The sequence below is a fragment of the Saimiri boliviensis genome, chromosome 10, assembly GCF_048565385.1.
Source record: "Saimiri boliviensis isolate mSaiBol1 chromosome 10, mSaiBol1.pri, whole genome shotgun sequence".
Taxonomy (NCBI): domain Eukaryota; kingdom Metazoa; phylum Chordata; class Mammalia; order Primates; family Cebidae; genus Saimiri; species Saimiri boliviensis.
Genome location: NC_133458.1, coordinates 95,930,873 through 95,949,609, shown reverse-complemented (window position 1 = coordinate 95,949,609; position 18,737 = coordinate 95,930,873). Strand labels below are relative to the sequence as shown.

Sequence of the window (18,737 nt, the reverse complement as noted above, 5' to 3'; positions counted from 1 at the left end):
ATGCGGGAGAACATGTAGAATATCCTATGGTGGTATAATGGAGAGAATAATAAATTCTTCCTACAAGTCTAGGGAAGGGGATATTGAACAGTTTTGAAGGATGGATAAGAATTCACCAGCCTGGGAAAGCCTGAACGGGTGAGAAAGTGACGGTGTTGACTGGGAGCAGATGACTGGAAGAAGACATTCATAAAAGAAAAAACAGCATAACGAAAGCCCAACGAAGGGAGGCTTAGGTTTTGAAAGGCATTCTTTTCTTGCAAACAGTGATTTTAAAGAATGACCTCACATTGTTCTTTGACACGTCTTGACTGGATGAAATAACCTCATGGCACTTATCCCTCTATCTTGGGGTAAAAATGAAAATGCAGTATTTAGAAAGTAAGAGTGGCTACATGTTTACTACACATGGACAGGATGTATGTTGACAAAATATAAACTGGCCTATTGTTTCAGGAAAAACAGGGTAGGTTATTCACAGATTTTCTAGAATTTCACCTTTTGCCAATATTTTTAAAAATATTTGAGCACATCAGAATCGCATTTAATGATTATCACTGTCCATATTACCAACATCCTTTCCCAACAAGTCTCCCTACTGCCTTTGAGCTCACTTGTCCAGCCAAATAAATGCACAGACATCTCAAATAGCAAGTAACGCCCAGTGTCCCCACACAGTCCCAAAGAAGTAAAACAAAATGAGAATAGAGCAGAGATGTAAAGTTAAACATTATTTTAGGCCCATTGCCTCCTTTCCTTTTTGGTGATGGGCCATTGTTTATTTTCATGGCCCATATATTGTTCAATTTTCTTTTGGACCCACAAGGACAATCTCTAGACAGAAGGCTATATGCAAATGCTGAGGGCATGCTTTGAGCCATTTTATTTCGCTTCTACTTATTATGTCTACCCTTTCAATGAAATACACCGTATCTTAAAATTCACTTGTCAGCTTTTTCCATTTTCTGAAGTTTACTGATTTGCAAGGATATCTCTTTAGAGAAAGAACATTTTGAAAACTTTAGGGCAGTAACTAAAATATTCTAGACAGGAAGAAAATACTCCAGACAGGAAGAATGTCTGTCCAAGACTATTATCCTAGGCAAGGTCTGCCTGGAATTCAAAAACCACACCAAACAAAAAAGATGATATTACACGAGATAAGGTATGTTTGACAAATAGCCCAGGAATGGCTACTCAGTAAAAACAAGAGCAAGAAGAGACATCTAGAAAGATCTCAGGCATTTAGCAAGTATCCCTCAACGTAGCCCTTTCTAAATAAACTGGATGTTATTTGTCTCACATCTGCTGAATCTGGAAGGCAGTATTCTCTAGTGGTTTTATACCAGATATGTTCTGATGTGTCAGTGTAGACGCCACCCAAATGTATTAATATCAGCTCAGCCTGGGATCTAAGTGTTGTTTCCAAAGAAGGAAAAAGTGTTGTTAATGATGTGCAGCAGTTGAGAATTTTTGCTTTTTCTTACCAGTATACATCATGATTTCTTAGCCTTGGCACGATTCATTAACATCTTGGGCTGGAAAATTCTTTGTTGTGGGGGGCTGCCTTGTGCACTATAGGACGCTTAGCAGCATCCCTGGCCTCTACCCACTAAATGCCAGTAGCGCCCCAAGCTGCGACAAATCACAACTGTCTCCAGTAATTGACAAATGTCTCCTGGGGAGCGAAATTTCCTCCATTGAGAAACACTGGTATAGACAGAAACCTAGTGCCTCCATTTGTCATTTCTATTATTCATATTAAAAATCAGAACTTTATTCTTTTGCTTTGAAAAGGAATTTTTGGGTCAGAGGCAGTGTTTAGCTACTTTAGGTTCACAGAAGAGAGAGCTAAAGTCCCTTCCAGCTGCACGTGGCTGGGTTTTGGAGGTCTAGTCTAGCCTTTGCTCAGGGCTGAGAGGCTGGCAGGCAGCCAGCTTATCCTGCATCACCCAGGTCAGCAGCACAGTCCAGGCTTCCAGATCCCTGCCAGGGACTTTCCCTATAATTTACTGTATTTCCCACAACCATGTGACATTCATCTCATATGAGAAATTAGGTTAAACTTTGGACTCTCCCCTTTTGCAAGACCAGATGAAGTACTAACCTTGAAGTGGACCTTTTCAGATGTAAGAAAACACAGCAGAGGGGAATCACTCAATCTATGACAGAGACTCTGAGTTTCCTCTGAAAGGCAGGCCAAGCAGATGGGACAGGAGAGCTGGGTTTCTCAACCCCAGCACCACAGATTCCCGGACTTTTCATCAGCCGCTGCCCTAGTACTTTTAAGATAGGATTGCATTTCTAAAATATTGATTGCCTCAAAGCTTTCTGGAAGTCTCCCCCCTGCATAAAGTAAGATATTCTCATGCTAATTAACTTTGGTCAGGTTTATGAGCACAGCAGCACCCACATTCTTTTGAAACTTCTCTACTCCAAAACCTCCAGTGGCTTCCCATCGCCTGAGGTGAGGTTTCTCAATCTCAGCCCTACTGGCATTTAGGGCTTCGTAACTCTTTGTTGTGGTGGCCTGTCCTGGACACTTAGTAGCACACCTGGTCTTTACTGGATGCCTCTGGAGACAGAAGGAGAGACAGAGGAAGGAAGAGATAATGAAAGAAGTAGGGAGGGAAAGGAAGGAAGGAGAGGGGAAGAGAAAGAGGGAGGGAGTTAGAAGGAGAAAGAAAAGAAGGGAGGGAGGGAGGGAGCAAGAGAGGGAGGAAGTGGCTTCAGGTATACTCCCAGTTCCTGTTTCCACCCATCCCTAAGTCCTGAGTATTCCCTGGGGGCTTTATGAGCCCATCCTGTTTAACAGTCTGTTTAGCTTAAGACAGTTTCCAGTGGTTGTATTACTTGAAAATGCGGAGTTTCTAACCATTATAATGTGGAGCAGGCTGCAGTAGGAGGCAGAGAAAAACAAAATGCTTTTTATAGCATTTTGGGAGCAGAAACAACATTTTTAAAATAAAGCCATATATTTCCAAGCCTATTTATTACAATCTCACTTTGAGTTCCTTATTTTATATTTAAGATGATGAGTTCTGCCTTGCTTTTGAATTGTTTTACCCAGACTTGTTTCTGGCAAAATAGCCTTTTCTGATTATTAACTGAGAAACAAACAAAACAAAAAACAAGCCCCACAGCCATTGTGAAGCCAGTATCTGCCTGTGTCAATTTCCCGGTGCAGTATCCAGCCGTCCCTGTTCTCCAGGCACAGAAATAGCCTCAAATGGACAGAAACGGGTGATGGACATTTGAGAGCTTGACAAGAAGGCAAGGCAGACAAAACACGGAATGACACAAAGGCCTGACATACTTGTATAAGATCAAGGGGGAAGAGGAAGAGAGAGGGGCTTGCATGCGGGAAGCAAAACGTCTCCTTCCAAAGCAAATGACCACTAGACTGAGAAGAATATAAAAATGAATGAAAGGCACAGACATCATCAAGGAGCCACCAATGCAAACTGGGAGGTGGTGGTGCTGCCACATCCTGGATGGGTGTTTCGGCAGGAGCCTGGGGACATATTCTCAGCCTCCTGAACTTCTAGTCCTGGCCTCCAGGATAGCATGGGGTGGGGGTTGCATGTTGAGAAGGAGCATGCTATGAGAGCGCACGTGATGGGGTATGCCATAGGAACGGGGTGCTCCTGGCACATGCTCAGTCTATCAGCAGAGTGGGGACATAAGAGAGTAAGTAAAGCAACCATTTCTTGCCATGTCCTCATGGGATGCTTTTGAAGGCACCAGACAGGACAACAGGAGTGAACTGGGACAGATCCCTCCCCGCTCCCCGGCCCACCGGGTAGCACTGCAGGGTCAGCATCGCTGGCAAATGGGGTTTGAGAGCTGGCACGACACATCCTGGTAGGGCCTCCGTCTCTCTTGTACCATCTGATGACTCTAACACAACGAACACAAGTGCATACAACACACAAGCCACAAAAGAGGGCCAACTGCAGGGCAGGAAATGAGGAGAGGGCTCCAAAAGCTCAACTGTAGGTAGATACGGTCCCCTGCTTTCTGCCAATATGAATGAACAGCTTGCTGGCTGGGGCCTGTTCTAGACACTGGGGTTTCTGCAGTCAATAAAACAGACCAAAATCCCTACTCCACGAACCCTCTCTACCCGCCACTTTCCCATTGGGAGCTTCCATCTGGTAAGGGGAAATCTGGAAAACAAACATGTAAGTATGTACCACGTCAGCTGGTGATCAGTGCTAGGGAGCAAAGGAAAGCGGGTACGGGCTGGGCAGGAGGTGGAAGCGGAGTGGGGAACACACAGTGAGGGGCGTCAGAACTTCTGGGCCTCAGCTCTCCATCCATATGCCATATGGGGAAGAAGGGGGTCCTGGAAGTGCATGGGGGGAGGGAGAGAATTTGGTAAGAAAGAGTGATGCTGATCTTTGTGCAGACTAGAGAGGCTGGGAGCGGGGGGCAGCAGGCTGAGCGGGGGAAGGGCCTGCTCAGGAGCCTCCGGGGGCTCCAGGGCCCAAGGTTCATCATCTTTCCACCATCGGGCCCACCCCAGCTGATGATCTAAATGTGATGGACTCCTTTCTGTCTCCGAGGTCTCTTCTCTGCACCTTACTCTCCGCTGGCACATTTCTGACTCCAAGTTGTCAGCCCAGGCGCTCTTTCTTTCCCCTGTAGAACAGTCCTTGATCTATTTAACTACTTGGGCTTCAGCCAACTCTCCCCCTGCCCAACAGTATTCCTGATTAAGGCGGAGAGAACAACCACACTGCCTCTTACACAGGATCCCGGGCACCAGGGAGCCCCTCCTCTTGGAATGCTCACAGAAGCTTGTCTTCTACTCCTGTTTTTTTTACACAGTACTACGGGGTCAGCTTCAGGGCACGTGTGACCTGAGCATTTGCGCAGAGCCCTGTCCTTAGCCTGGTTCAATGTGCTGCTGTCACAGTTTTGGAAGTCTAATTTTTTTTTTTTTAACAAGAACCTCACATTTTTGCTTTATACTGGGTCTCACACCTTACCTGTCCAGTCCTGCATAATCAATCACACATATTAGTGTGAACTAATAGCTACATCATAAATTTGATATAAAGTGTGTATATATATATATATATATATATATATATATATATATATATTTAGTAGTAAGTTGGCAGTGTCTGTTTGCTGTGGCTGCTTCATTTTCAGAACCAGCCACAGCAAATAGATACTTGTAACTTACTACTAAAAATGGAAGCTCACCAGCTATTTTAAAGCTTTTTGGTGCCTCTTTTCATGAAGAAATGCTTGGTAAAGATAAGAGACCAAGAATAACTAAATGTCATCACTTTCTATCAGAGCAATGAAGCACTGATTAAAAAAATCCATGAAAACTTTTCTTTAAAGATGTTAAAATCAGTAGGCAGGGAAATTAGCAGTTGTGCCTAGACCAAAGGGTTGACACTTAGGAGCAATTAGATGACATCTAGAGACCTTTTTTTGTGGCCATAAAAACCTTTACTGAAACTGTAAACTTTACTGTCACTCACAGTGCATCCTGTAGGGTGAGGCTAGAGAGCCTTCCTATTGAAGGTTCCTGAAAATGTCAAAGTTCCTATAATGGGTTGCATGGTATATCCCTCAAAAGGTGTGTTTCACTCCTAACCCTGGGTCACTGTGCAGATAACCTTATTTGGAAATAGGGTCTTTGAAGATGTAATTAAGATGACATCATACTGGATTAGTATGGGTCCTAAATCCCATGGCTGGCACCCTTATAAGAAGATGACAAAGACACTCGAAGGTGGCGATATGAAGATGAAGGCAGAGATTGGAGTGACGTGTCTACAAGTCAAAGAACTCCAGGACTGCCAGCAACCACTAGAAACCAGGAGACAGCTGCAGAGCCGTTTCTCTTTCCGAGCCTCTAGAAGCAGCCAACCCTGCCCATACCTTTATTTCAGACTTCCAGCCTTCGAAACTATGAGCAAATAAATGGGTGTTGTTTTAAGCCACCAAGTTTGTGGTCATTTGTTATGACAGCTTTAGCATAAAGTACTTTTTAAAAGCTGGGGAAAAACGTGTGAAATCTAAATCTAAATCATCCATTTACTTTTTCAACAAATGAGAAACATGAACCAGTATTGGCTAAAGGATAGAACACATTCAAAGAAATAGCAACCATTGGCCGTCTCTACTAAAAATACAAAAAATTAGCTGGGCGTGGTGGCTCGTGCTTGTAATCCCAGCTACTCAGGAGGCTGAGGCAGGAGAATTGCCTGAACCCAGGAGGCGGAGGTTGCAGTGAGCCGAGATTGCGCCATTGCACTCCAGCCTGGGTAACAAGAGCGAAACTCCGTCTCAAAAAAAAAAAAAAAAAAAAAAAGAAAAAGAAATAGCAGCCATTAGGCTTTATTCATTTTCTCTTACACATAATTAACGAGAGAAGAAGAAAGGGGTGGTAGAAAAAAGAGATCAGCATGAAGAAGAGAGGGTAGAAAATAAAAAATAGAAAAAGCTAGACACAAAAATACAAGGTAAGAGAGAGGCACGAAACGATATTAATAGAGGCTAACATCAAATAAATACCTCCTAGGTGCCAGAGACCATGATAAGTGACTCGCATGTACTCTTTTCAACCTCGCAACACTTCCATGTTATAGATGAGGAAATTGAGGCAGAGAGAGCCGAGCTTTTTGGAAGAGCATGGGGTGGACAGGAGTACTAGTCAGGCTAAAGCCACCTCATCACTGTGCTAAGTGTGGGGAGGAAGCAGAGCCAGGCGGACTGCCGGGGCTCTGGGGATGGCTGGCCTGAAGATTTTCAGAGCTCAGCCATAAGGTATTATTAGGGTGGACCATTCAAAAGAGAGCTGTTCCAGCTACAGCAGAGTGCTGCTTTAGATCAACGAGATAAACAGAGACGGCAGTTATAAAACGAGCTAAATAACTGAGTGGTTTTTCTCTTGACAAACAGTTTTCATTTCAGAGGGGACTCTGTTAATTTCACCATTTCTCCAACAAATACCTCTCAGTGCCTAGTAGGTACAAGTAACCCTAGGAAATCCAGGCTTTACATGAGCAAAAATTGCATCAGCATACAGTGTTGAAAAGTATACAATCATTGCATGCACTGAGGTGCAACTATCATTTGGTTCCCAAAGCTTTTGTTCTCAGAGCTGAATTTTGCTTTGCTGAGTTAGACAAGCTTTATTGGAGAAGTAAAGGCAGTGACTGCGGGCTTTCTCAGAGAATGGGGCACACGTTTCCAACTTAGGGAATGTTGGGGGTTTCTATTCATTCCTCTTGACAAAGTTCCTGGGCAGAGCAAAGGAAAGGGTGTTTCACCTGGGGTTATAGTCCTGCCTGGGGCAAACAGTCTTGTTATGGGGTGAGGCGACAAACTCTACTGGCAGATTCGAATGTCAGGTAGAAGGCCTCTAGACAAAAGTGCAGACAGCGCCTAGCAAAGCCTATTGGCTGAGGAGCATGAACATATGATTGTTTTTTATGGAATGCTTACTACATGCCATGCACATAATGGCCTCCAATATCAACCTGAATTACAAATCAAGAAAGCTTCAGAATAAAGCTCATTAGAAGCTAATGTACATAAAAAGCCAATGTAAAATTAAGGTCTGAAACACAAATTCCAAGCAGTTAGCAGGGAACTAGGATAAGAATTTTCTTCCTTTAATTAATTAATAGTTCGGGCTTGTCCCAAAAAATCTGTCACTGCGTTTCTAGCGTGAGCCTGCTTTTTGAAGGTTCTTCCCAAGACCATGTAAAGTTTCAACTTAGAGTTAGTTGCAGGTGGGGTGTGGGGAGACTGAGGGTGGAAAGGGCAAGGAAGGACAGAGGGGATGCCTCATCCGGTCCCTGTCACTCATTCTTAGGGACAGTGGCACCAACAGTACCATTGAATGTCACAATCAACTGTCACAGCTACTTGGGGTCTGTTAAGTTTCAAAGATGTCTATTTAAAACATGGAAGACAAATGCTCTGGTCTGGCTGCTGTACTCCTCTTGAACAACTTGACTATTTTGTGCCTTTTCTTCTTTCAAGAGCTGTAACAGTGAAGAACTATTGAGTTTTTAAGCAAATATTAAAAGAGCTGCTGGTGTTTTCCAATGATAATATATTGTGTTAGCAAGGGTACTACTTAAAAAATAAGAGTTGACTATCTTTTTGTTTTAAAATGTCTTAAGATTATTTTTCCATTCGGGGATCTAACAGGAAAAGGACTGAAATTAGTTTTGAAAGTATTAACTAAATACATGTGTGTGTGTTTAAACAAGCTTAGACACAGAATATACATGGACAAGAGACTCTATGCAAACATGTTATAGTACAGCATCGTTTCAATTTCTTAAAGCCAAACAAATTGGAAATTTCAAGAGGAAGGAAAAGAATTCACAAGTCCATGAAGATCCCTCCTTTCATCACTAGCTGTGTATCCACAGCACGCGAAAAAATTCAAGGATTGCTGCTAAAAAATCAGAAAAACACGTTAAGGCCAAAACAAATTAATGAGGATAAAAACGGAAAACACAGTAAAATAAAAAGTTGAGGAGGCTTTTAATGCTCCAAATTAGACCTATCGAAATTCAGTGATGGGAGAAATATGAAAAGCTCTGGCATAAGAGACGACCTATGCAATGCAATGCAGTTCTTCACCCTAATGCTAAGTATGTAGGGCTGTGTAATTCCATTCCTCAGTTCAATTATAGCTTGCAACTGCCTGAGCTGCTGGCTTTCTAAAAACAGTTGCAGAGAAACAGACCAAACTAACACCAATGTATATTTAATAGACGAGTGTTTGTCCTTAGGAAGGATCCAAAAGCAGCAGAAGAAAATCAGTTTCCCTCGTCACCTCTGACAAAAGGGTTATCTAATTCCAAGAGTCCCTTGGGTCACTGACCCTAAAGGAAACAAGCATTTTTTAAAAAGAAGGCAATTCACATTTTGCTTCTCCTGCCTACTGTTTTCTTCCTGGATCCACCATCTCCATTCTCCCCAACTTTCAAATGGCCAGCTCATTTTTTTTGGGGTGAAGCCTCTGACGCGAACCTGTCCCTCCGTGCCTCAACTGCAATTCTAACTGGGCAACGTGGCACGAGCATCTCTTCCCACCCCTTCTTGAAAAACACATTAGGGCAAAGTAAACAGGCCATCATTTTCTGATGGCAGGCCCCTTCTACAAGTACCAGTCTGAAACGAAGATAGCGGCCTTTCCAGTTTATAAATTCGCATGGGAAATTCCACTTAATAAACCCCCACCGGGTTTCCAGGTCTTTTTGTTTGGTCTGGTGAGCAGGATGAAGGCTGTGACCAAGGGTGCCTCCCGCCTCCCCCACAAATGGAGAACCCGGAGCACAAACAAAAGCTACTGGATGGCATCCCTTGTCATCATTTGATTTCACAGCTGTCTATGCATAAAGGAAAGGAGTTAGCATCACTGCTAAAACAAAAGACAAAACACAAAACGAGAAACAGGCAACTGTTTTCCCTTGCTAGGAGACAGCAATACTCTTTACTGAGTGGAAAAGTACTGCTCGGCTCTCACCGGGACATCCCCGATTTAGCGAGGCTGGGCGCGCTGTGTGCTTCTTTCACTGGACCTGGGAACGCAAAGTGTCAATGGGCCCAATTTTCCAAAACGAAGTCAACATACAGATACGGTGTTTCTAGGCATCAGCACTGAGCAGACCTGCTTTCTGAGGTCTCCAGGCTGAATGGTTAGAAAGCACTGGTGTGAAGCTTATAGCTAAATGTAGAAAGCAAAGGAATTCGCTGTCTCATGACTTTACAATCAGAAACCAGATGGAAACGATACACGGTACCTCTCTCTCCACCTGCCCTTTATAACAGAAGGAACGCAAAAGCTTGCTTACCTTAAAGTTGTGTGTCTTCTCATAGTTGAAGTGGTTGTCGTTGTGTGTGAGGGCTGCCCTTCGAACCAGGGAGGAGATCTGTGAACAGGCAAAGAGTTTGAGAGGGGGCCAAAGAAAGCCGCCTCTGACCCCCACCTTCACCCCCCAGGCTACGGCCAGCAGTTCTGGGCGTTTCCTGCCCTGCTTCGACTTCCGAACCACGGCACACTTTTTCTCATTTTCCAGCCACAGTTCTTGAGAGAACATAGTGCCTGGATCCCAGAGCTTTCTAGTTTGCTCTGCAGAGCCCGGGAAGCCCCGTGCTGTCAGGTTTTTCGAACCGAGGCTAATGTTAGGCAGCAGATTTGAGGCAGCTGGGTCCTGTCCGCAGCAGCCTCCGGCATGTGACCTGGAAGGCCCAGTTTGAGTGATGGAGGGGGCTCGGCTTCTGAATAAGGACGGGCTTGTTTTGTGCTATTTCTTAAGGCCGACGTGTGCCTGGAACAATAGCAAACATTCATGTGCACAGCAACCCCCAGAAGTGGTATCCAGTCAGCCGCTGAGGATTCAGGAAAGCAGGGGCTGGTAGCTTGCTTTCTCCTGCCGCAGCACATTGCAAAAGAGAGGTCTCTCCTACTTATTAGCACATTTCACACTCAAACACACCAGCGCACCCCCCACCCCAGCCAGCTCTGATGTTCAGAGGCTGAGGCTGCATCCAGTTAATCTGGGGCTCTGAACCCCATCCTGGGCTGAACTCCAACAGATTAAACCTTTAAATCCTGATGACTGTTGAATCTTACAGGGGTAAAGCCTATGTCTCTTTATTAAAAATCTGCCTTAGCACTTGAAAGCTTAATTTTTATTCTCACACATGCATTAAATTGGAACTTTGAGCACCAAATGGGGTATCAAAGGCGAGCAAAGCTTTTCCACTCTGAGTTCTGCAAAGTTGCAGAATAAGAGGCAGGATGTCTTCCCCAGGACATTCCCCGAGCTCCCCTCTCCTTCCTGCACTAATAACCTCTGCTCAGACCCACAAAGACAAGATAATATTCCTCACCTACAATCAAGACATTGTAGTGGCTTTTCTTTTAAATAAAACATCTTCCATGTTCATTCTGTTAGTACCCAGGCCTATAAAAAACGCCCTCTTGGCTCTTAAAAGCATCATCTGTTTCGTGGTCTCTCATGACCTTAATTCTTTGGTCCTAGGTCTCCCCATGAAAAGCAGCAGGGAAATCCTGATGTCTTGGGAGTACTCCTGACTCATTGGTGAAGTTTAATGCAGCTAATGCCCGACAGTAAAGTTAATGCTTTAGGAACTAGAAAACAAGAACTAGATAAGTAGGCCTTTATGCAGGGGGGCAGTCCTGTTCTCTACTGAAACAGAGCCCCACATTCCAGCGCCTGCAAGCAGCCTTGCGAAGAGTAACCAAAGATCACTCCTTCCCTTGCGTAATTCTTTATTCCTAGTAATCACCATTTAACTTGGTTCAGAAGTTCATCCTCCCATTTCATCCTCGTTACCTTCAATAATAACGGCCAAGTTTTACGTTACGCTATTGAGCACAATAACTTAGGTTGTGTCAGAGGATGTTAGAATGTGTCAAATGCACTTAACTCATTTAGTCTGCAGCATATGGGTGTGAGGAGCAAGATTCTTATTACCGATTCTTTTAGATGAAGAGATTGAGGCACTGAGAGGTGAAGTAATTTGCCCAAGGACATGCAGCCTGGTTTAAGTGGCAGAAGCAGGACTAGAACACAAAGCACCTGTGTCCAGCGCCCATGCTCTTCGACTGTGTCCCGCTGCCTCGGTACACCCATGTGCTGGCGTATCCTGCCATCAGTCCTGACAAATGCTTTATCTCAGATACTGGTTGAGTCCGGCCTCTCCCTACCATTCTTTCCCCATGTAACTCAGGCCCTTGTGCTCTCTCCAGTCCACCTTACACATAGCTGCATGACAACCTTCCTAATCCGCCCATGCTTCTCCATGGCTTAACTGTGTCCTGGCATTGCTGGTTTTTCATGAGCTGATCCTAATATCCCCAGCTCACCCTATTTTCCTATACTTTACAAATCCTATAAAATCTCTTCTGTGACATACTTAACTGCTCACCTTGGTAGCTTGCTCTGTTCTTTAGACTATTCTAGCATCCTTTCAACATACCTACATTGTCATCAACATTGGCATCCTAACTCAAATGCTACCCTTTCCAGAAGGACTTCCCCGAACGCTCCATTGAAGGCCAACTGTGTCCTCTGAAATCCCATAGTGTTTTATCCATATTTTTCTGAATGCACTTGTCACTTTCTGTCTTGTGTTATAGTAACTATAACAGCTCTTACCCCTGCCACACTGAGAACTCACTGTGACGTGCTCTGTGCCTAATTCACTTTTGTTTTCCACTACAAGTGTCTAATAAGAGTCCTTGCCACAGTAGACACTGAATAAGTACAAGTTGCTACAAAGCACATGTACATACAGGAAGCTAGCGTTGTGGAAGAAGGTATGCAAAGATGACTGCATGGTGTGGGGTCCTCTGTCCCTCCTGTGACCACCCATCCACTGCCTTGGCTCCCAAAGTCAAGGTTCACCCCAGGGGTCTACCCTCTTAATAAGCTTCACCAGGCTCCTTGGCCCTTCTTCCTGCTGTCTGATTCTGAAGGACAGCTGCAATGGCGCGGGTTAAGTGACGGCTTGGTATCCCTTTGAAGGGCTTCCTATCCCTAGTCTACAGGTAAAAAGGTAGAGAGAAGCAAAAAAGGGTTCTTTCCCAACCTTCGCTGCTAGCAAAGCAGGAGAGACCTTTTGACGGTGAGTCATTTGTGTAAGAGCAAATTCTATGACGTGGATTGGACTAATGACATGAATATACTAGTTTTGGAATCTGATAAAAGAGCTATTTACATGGAAAGTGGGCAAAAGAATCTCCTCCTTTCGGTCTGTGGGTTGTTGAATACAATGAGATTTAACATTTTCTCATGTCTGTGCTTGTACGTATGACAAGTAATTTTTATTTCCATTTGTGACAGTGATTCCTTTTCAGATAATTGATTTAATAGAATTTACCCAAACACAAGACACATTCAGACAAGTGAAGGAACCACACACTGTTCCCTTAGGATGCTTCTTTACAGGGGACTAGAAGTGTTAGCCTTGGAGCGGGCATTACTGTGAGCCGTGTGGGTGACCTCAGATCACCCTCTTATTAAGGGAAAACTGATTACAGTAATCTCTTGGTGAAAACTTTCCTCTGAAATAACCCCATCACACAGAGCTCTTCTTCAGCTCAGCTCCTCAAGGGCAGCTCCTTGTCTTCTTTTATATGCTCCATAATGTCTAATACTCTCTATACGCAGTGAACATTTAATACATTTGCTGACTCTCTTCTTCTAACTAAAAATTCTATCTGACCTATTTTAATATATACATTCATGAGATGAGGCACATTTCCCTCCACACTCTGTCTGAACCAGGGATTCTCACGGGAAGCACTGCTCTTTTGGGCCGGGTAATCTTTTGCTATGGAGGCTGTCCTGTATATTGCAGGATGTTCAGTGGCATTTTTTGCCTCTATTCACTAGATGCCAGTAGAGCCCCTTCCCCCAATTATGATTATAAAAAACGTCTCCAGACGTGGCCAAGTATTCCCTGGGAAGCAACGCTGTCTCCAGTTGAGAATACTGGGCTACATTAATAACATAAATATTAATATTTATATCATGCTATGGGCCAGATATTATACTCAGTGCTCTGTCTCCAACATTATATATATATATATATATATATATATATATATAAAATTATATATTACACACACACACACACACACACATTTTTTGGGGACAGAGTCTGACTCTGTCACCCAGGCTGGAGTGCAGTGGCGTGAGCTCAGCTCACTGCAACCTCCACCTCCCAGGTTCAAGTGATTCTCCTCAGGCTCCTGAATACCTGGGACTACAGGCATGTGTCACTGTGCCCAGCTAATTTTTGTATCAATAGAGACAGGGTTTTACCATGTTGGCCAGACTGGTTTCAAACTGCTGACCTCAAGTGATCCACCCACTTCAATCCCCCAAAATACTGGAATTACAAGTGTGAGCCACAGCACCTGGCCCACTTTTCATATTTTGACTCATTTAAGAGTTAAACCCTATGAGGTAGGTACTGCTATAATTACCCTTATTTTGCAGATGAGGAAATAAAAGCTGAGCGTTTAAGAGACGTGCACGTGGCCACATAGATGGGAAGTGGTCGAATATGGGCACAACTGAGTCTATCTTTTCCAAAGCCCTGAAGAACAAGTTTCTTTCTTTCTACTACACATAACATAAAATTTATCATTTTCACTATTTAAAAATGTAAAATCCAGTGGCACTTAAGGCATTTACAATGCTCTGCAATGATCACCACTCCCTAGGTCCAGAACATTTCATCACCCCAAAATGAAACCCTGTACCCATCAGTACTCACTTCTCATTCTCTTCTTCTCCCCGCCTCTGGCAAACACCAGTCTGTTTTCTGTCTCTATGAATTTGCCTATTTTGGATATTTTGTATAAAGGGAATCACACAATATATGGCTTTTTATATCCGGCTGCTTCTTTTTTCTTTAGATATTTCACTTAGCATGTTTCAAGGTTCATTTTGCTGTGGCATGTATCAGGACTTCATTCATTTTTATGGCTGAATAACAACCCATTGTATGGATATACCACATTTCATTTCCATTCGTTAGTTGATGGACATTTAGACTGTTTTCACATTTCGGCTAATTGTGAACAGTGCTACTAAGAAGATATCCTCATACAGGTTTTTTTTGAACCCTTGTTTTCAATTATTTTGGGTATACACTAAATCTATGCTTTTAAATACTGTTCAAACTGTCTCGCATTCCCGTAATACCTGCATTAAAAAATATGCAGTGGTTGAATGCTTGAATTACGCTCTTCCCGGTTGCTACCCTGTTAATGACTAGCAGGTCTGATGGCCCCTGGACTGGTTTTTAAAGAGGAGACTTTAGTTTTCCGTGAGCCCACTGTGAAAGCAGGTATTACTTAAGATACTTCTGGAAGTAGGTGGGGCTATAAATAAATGTTGACATAAGCTCACCACTTCCCCTTTTCTTTTTTTTTGATGAATAAAGATTGGGATTCTATTTTCTAAGGCCTCTCACTGTTTTTCCTTCTCTCTACAATTAGGATCCTGGATCCAAGAAGGAACCAGGTAAGGAGAAGGCAACGGGAGGTTGTCAGATAAAGACAGGGAGGAAAGGGTGGGTCAATGGGCGGGAAGACCTGGGGAAATGGAGCCCTTCGGGGTGTCTGTGGACACGTAAAGTGCCCAGGAAAAAGGAATGGTAGGAGAAAGATGAACATCCCTCTTGCTACGCTGGCTTAATAACCTAGCATCCTAAGCCCAGAAGAGACCTTAGAAGTTGATCTAATCAACGGCTCCTCCTCCACCCAGCTTCAGGCAGGACCAGCTCTCTAGGGACCACAACAGTGTGCTTTATCAGTACCCATTTCTGCAGAAAGTGATTTGCCACCATCCACAATCTTTCCATAAACTTCAAGTAAATTCCATGCATGGATGATCAATTCTTGGAGGAATTTTACAAACATCTAAAGCTTAAAAGTTATTTCTAACCTACCTCTAGTTGTTTTGTTAACCCTGTCTCTGGTGACTAGCATGATGCCAATGTCGGCTTGACACTTGACGCTCAGGAAAGTTTTGTTGCAGGAAAAATAAACATGCCCATTTTCCAGCAGCCCTCCGTCTTCCTTTCCTTCCATCAGAAATGATTTCGACTTCTATGAAGAGTTAGCATGCTCTCTTTTTTCCCTTGGGCCATTGGCTCATTCCCTGCACATATGTCTGGGGTGCTGGGGTTGTGTGACAGCCCTGGGTGTCCCGTTATTTCCCCAAAGCCACAAAGTGTTAAATTCTGCCTGAATCCAGGGACACTCAGCAAAATGCTGCAGCCATTCGTTCAGCCCTGGATGGTGTGGGAAATCTACATTTTCCTGTGTTTTCATGCTCTGTGGGTCACACTGAAATACTTTCAATGGTTGGTTAGTGGTATACTAAATGTATGCCTACTACCTATTTCCGTGTCTAATATGGGTGTATGTGTGTGTATTAATACCTGTTTGTATATATAGTTTGTGTGTGTGTATTTTTTTGAAGGGCTTCTTCGGGGATTTCATGGGGACTGGTGGATAAAGAGGCTGATATCCATTCTGGTTTTTGCAGTGGCATTGTAGATCTGGTTCTCTATTCCTTTTGGGAAGAGAAAAAAAAAAAAAAAACTAGAAATGCTAAGTGAAATAAGCCCCAATTGCCTAATGATAATCAAAGGAGTGGTTTTCTTTTATCACCGCTACTAAACCCAGCCTGCTTGATCCTATGTACTTTGAACCTTCTCACATACTGCCAAATGAATCATCCTTGCTCTTCTTAAGAACTGCCCTGTGTTTGTTATATTCTTTGCTCATGGTTTTCAGTCTCAAAAGAGGAGAAAGACAGCAAAGACATAACTAAACTAAGAAATGAGAAAGACCAGAGTGGAACCCACCGACATTCCTGCAATTGGGCTAGTTCAAGCTGTGTAGTTCTGGTTTTGAGGCCATTTAAGCATCAGGTGTCAACGATTGACCTGGCTCAGTCTTAAAACTGCTGCTGATCTCCAAATTTGTGGCAGGGTTCTTTGTCTCTGATGGCACACCATGCCCAGCTGCCATGCCAATTATTCTCCAGGGATAGATGGCTACTCTTGATGTGAGAGACACGCAAAAGTGCCAAAGGAATGGTCTCAATGCCCCTCCTAGAATGCAATTCACTTCATTCAAAACAGTCACCATTTACCCAAACTGAAGGGCTTGTACGTGCTCTGAAACAGACCAAAGTACCTTGCTTAGCAGCAAATAAATAACCTGATGCTTCTTGGATTGGTAGATTGTGCAACGCTGCAGTTGCTCTCCTTCCCACATAATACCACCAGCTATTCCGCTGAGACTGATGTCAAAAATTGTGGCTAATCACTGATGTTTCCCATAGACTTCTTTTAGATGTAGAAATAAAAGATACTCCACCTCACAGAGGAAGACTTTGGGTTGCATTAAGCATCTGGCACATTTCAACACGTCATTGTTATTATTTGCTTTTCTGTTTTGTTTTTTGCATGCAGTTTTTGAGAGTCAATAATAACAACATGTTTAAACATCAGAGTGTAGTAATCCATTTCCTTAAATAACAACTTTAAAAGTCTTAGTCCAGTTCCTCCAATGCTGAACTTTAGAAAGTATGGTAGGGTTATTCTTGAGAGAATGGAACATCCATTAAATGAAACTCCTTAAAGCTGTTGTAAAGTTAAGATCCAAGTAAAGAGTGTAAAACTTAAGGGGGAAGCAGCTATCACAAAGTTGCCAGCTACAATTTTCCTTCTTGCCCTAGATGACTTTCTTCTCATAGTCCATATTCATCTCCTTTTCCTTGCTGACCTAGGACTCCACTCCCCACTTCTAGCCAAAGAAGTAAGTGTCCCAAAGGACTGACATGTGGGTTTTACTACAAAAGTTAAGACACTCAATTTCTGGCTTATGGCATTGAACTGCAGTATGGACGTTGGGTGTATTTCCCAAACTCGGCTCACTCAGTGGAGCCTGAGAGATCGCTGTCAAAGGCCAGACATTTGCCAAATTGCATTTGTTTGTCCACTACTTTCTTGTTGTCCACATTATGGCGATTTGCAAAGCAGCACTACGGAATGTGCCAAACATAGCCCCCAACTGCTCTTTTACCAGGTTCTTCAGTCAGCAGTTGGAGTAAGGTGCACCTTTATCTACAGAAAGAAAACCAAAAAACAAATTAACCACTTGTTTTCTGCATGCGAACTGTCCCACGTTAAAAACATACCAAGACGCCTATTAGACACGTTTTTGAAATTTCACCAACAAAAATATCTCCAATCCCTTACTGTGCTTTTGACAGTGAACAATCACCCAAACAAAATAGTCCTTGACGCCACTCAGAGCTGTGCAGCTGATACTGCTCAATATAGTTCCTGGGGATATTTAAGAATGCAGTAGTCCTGAAACACGGATGCTGACACATTCCAAGGATAATCTAAGTTTATTTCTGGTCTCCTGCATGAGCGGTGGCTGGGATTTCCAGAATCTACAATGGGTCCTTATATTTGTGTTTGGGAAGACTAGCTCTTCCCGGCATATGGCCATGTTGTCCCTTCCCAGATGGAATGTCAGAATATGTGTGATCACGCAGACACCTCTCAAGCCAGTGCCCACTCTGGAAGAGAGACTGTCATGCTAATGAGCAAGTGTAAATATTCCAGGGGAAGACAGTTCGGTCTGAAATGACCACGTGCAATCTGGCCCATGCTCTGTTTCAATGCAATATAATTATTCTTGGACATGATGCAAACATAGCTCCTGTCTGCCGGCCTTCCCTCCCTCCCTTCCTCCTTTCTTTCTTCTGCTCTTCATTCTTTACTTCAGCAAATAGTTATCGAGCATCTATTTGTCAGACATTGTATTAGGTCAGTGAGAGAGAACAAGGACTCTTAGGAGACAACAAACAACTAAGATGTACACTGTATATTCCTTTAGAAAGTGTTGAGAGCTATGAAGGAAAACAAAGCAAGAACACAGGACAGGAAGTGGTGGAGAGGGAGGTTACAAATTAGATCAAGGCGGTCAGAAGAGATCTCACGAGGTGACAGTTGGAAATTTGGGCAAATAGTGGCAGGAGGTAATAGGTGAGCCATGCTGAGATCCGAAGATAGAACATTCCAGGCAGAGGGTAGAGCACATGCAAGACCATGAGATAGGAGAAAGCATGGTTGGCTCAGGAAATAGCAAAGATCAAGAATGGCTAGAGTGGTGG

The 18,737-nt window shown here is 43.4% G+C and overlaps 1 protein-coding gene across 3 annotated transcripts in view; it reads right to left on the bottom strand.

Annotated features, from left to right (window-relative positions):
* CHN2 (chimerin 2) overlaps positions 1-18,737 on the bottom strand; it is a 327,734-nt gene that overhangs the window by 27,711 nt on the left and 281,286 nt on the right. For all 3 annotated transcript variants that reach the window (XM_039472656.2, XM_003935167.4, XM_074379887.1), the window contains one exon: positions 9,846-9,923. In XM_039472656.2, the coding sequence (XP_039328590.1) occupies positions 9,846-9,923 (78 nt within the window). The remainder of the gene's footprint in view (positions 1-9,845; positions 9,924-18,737) is intronic.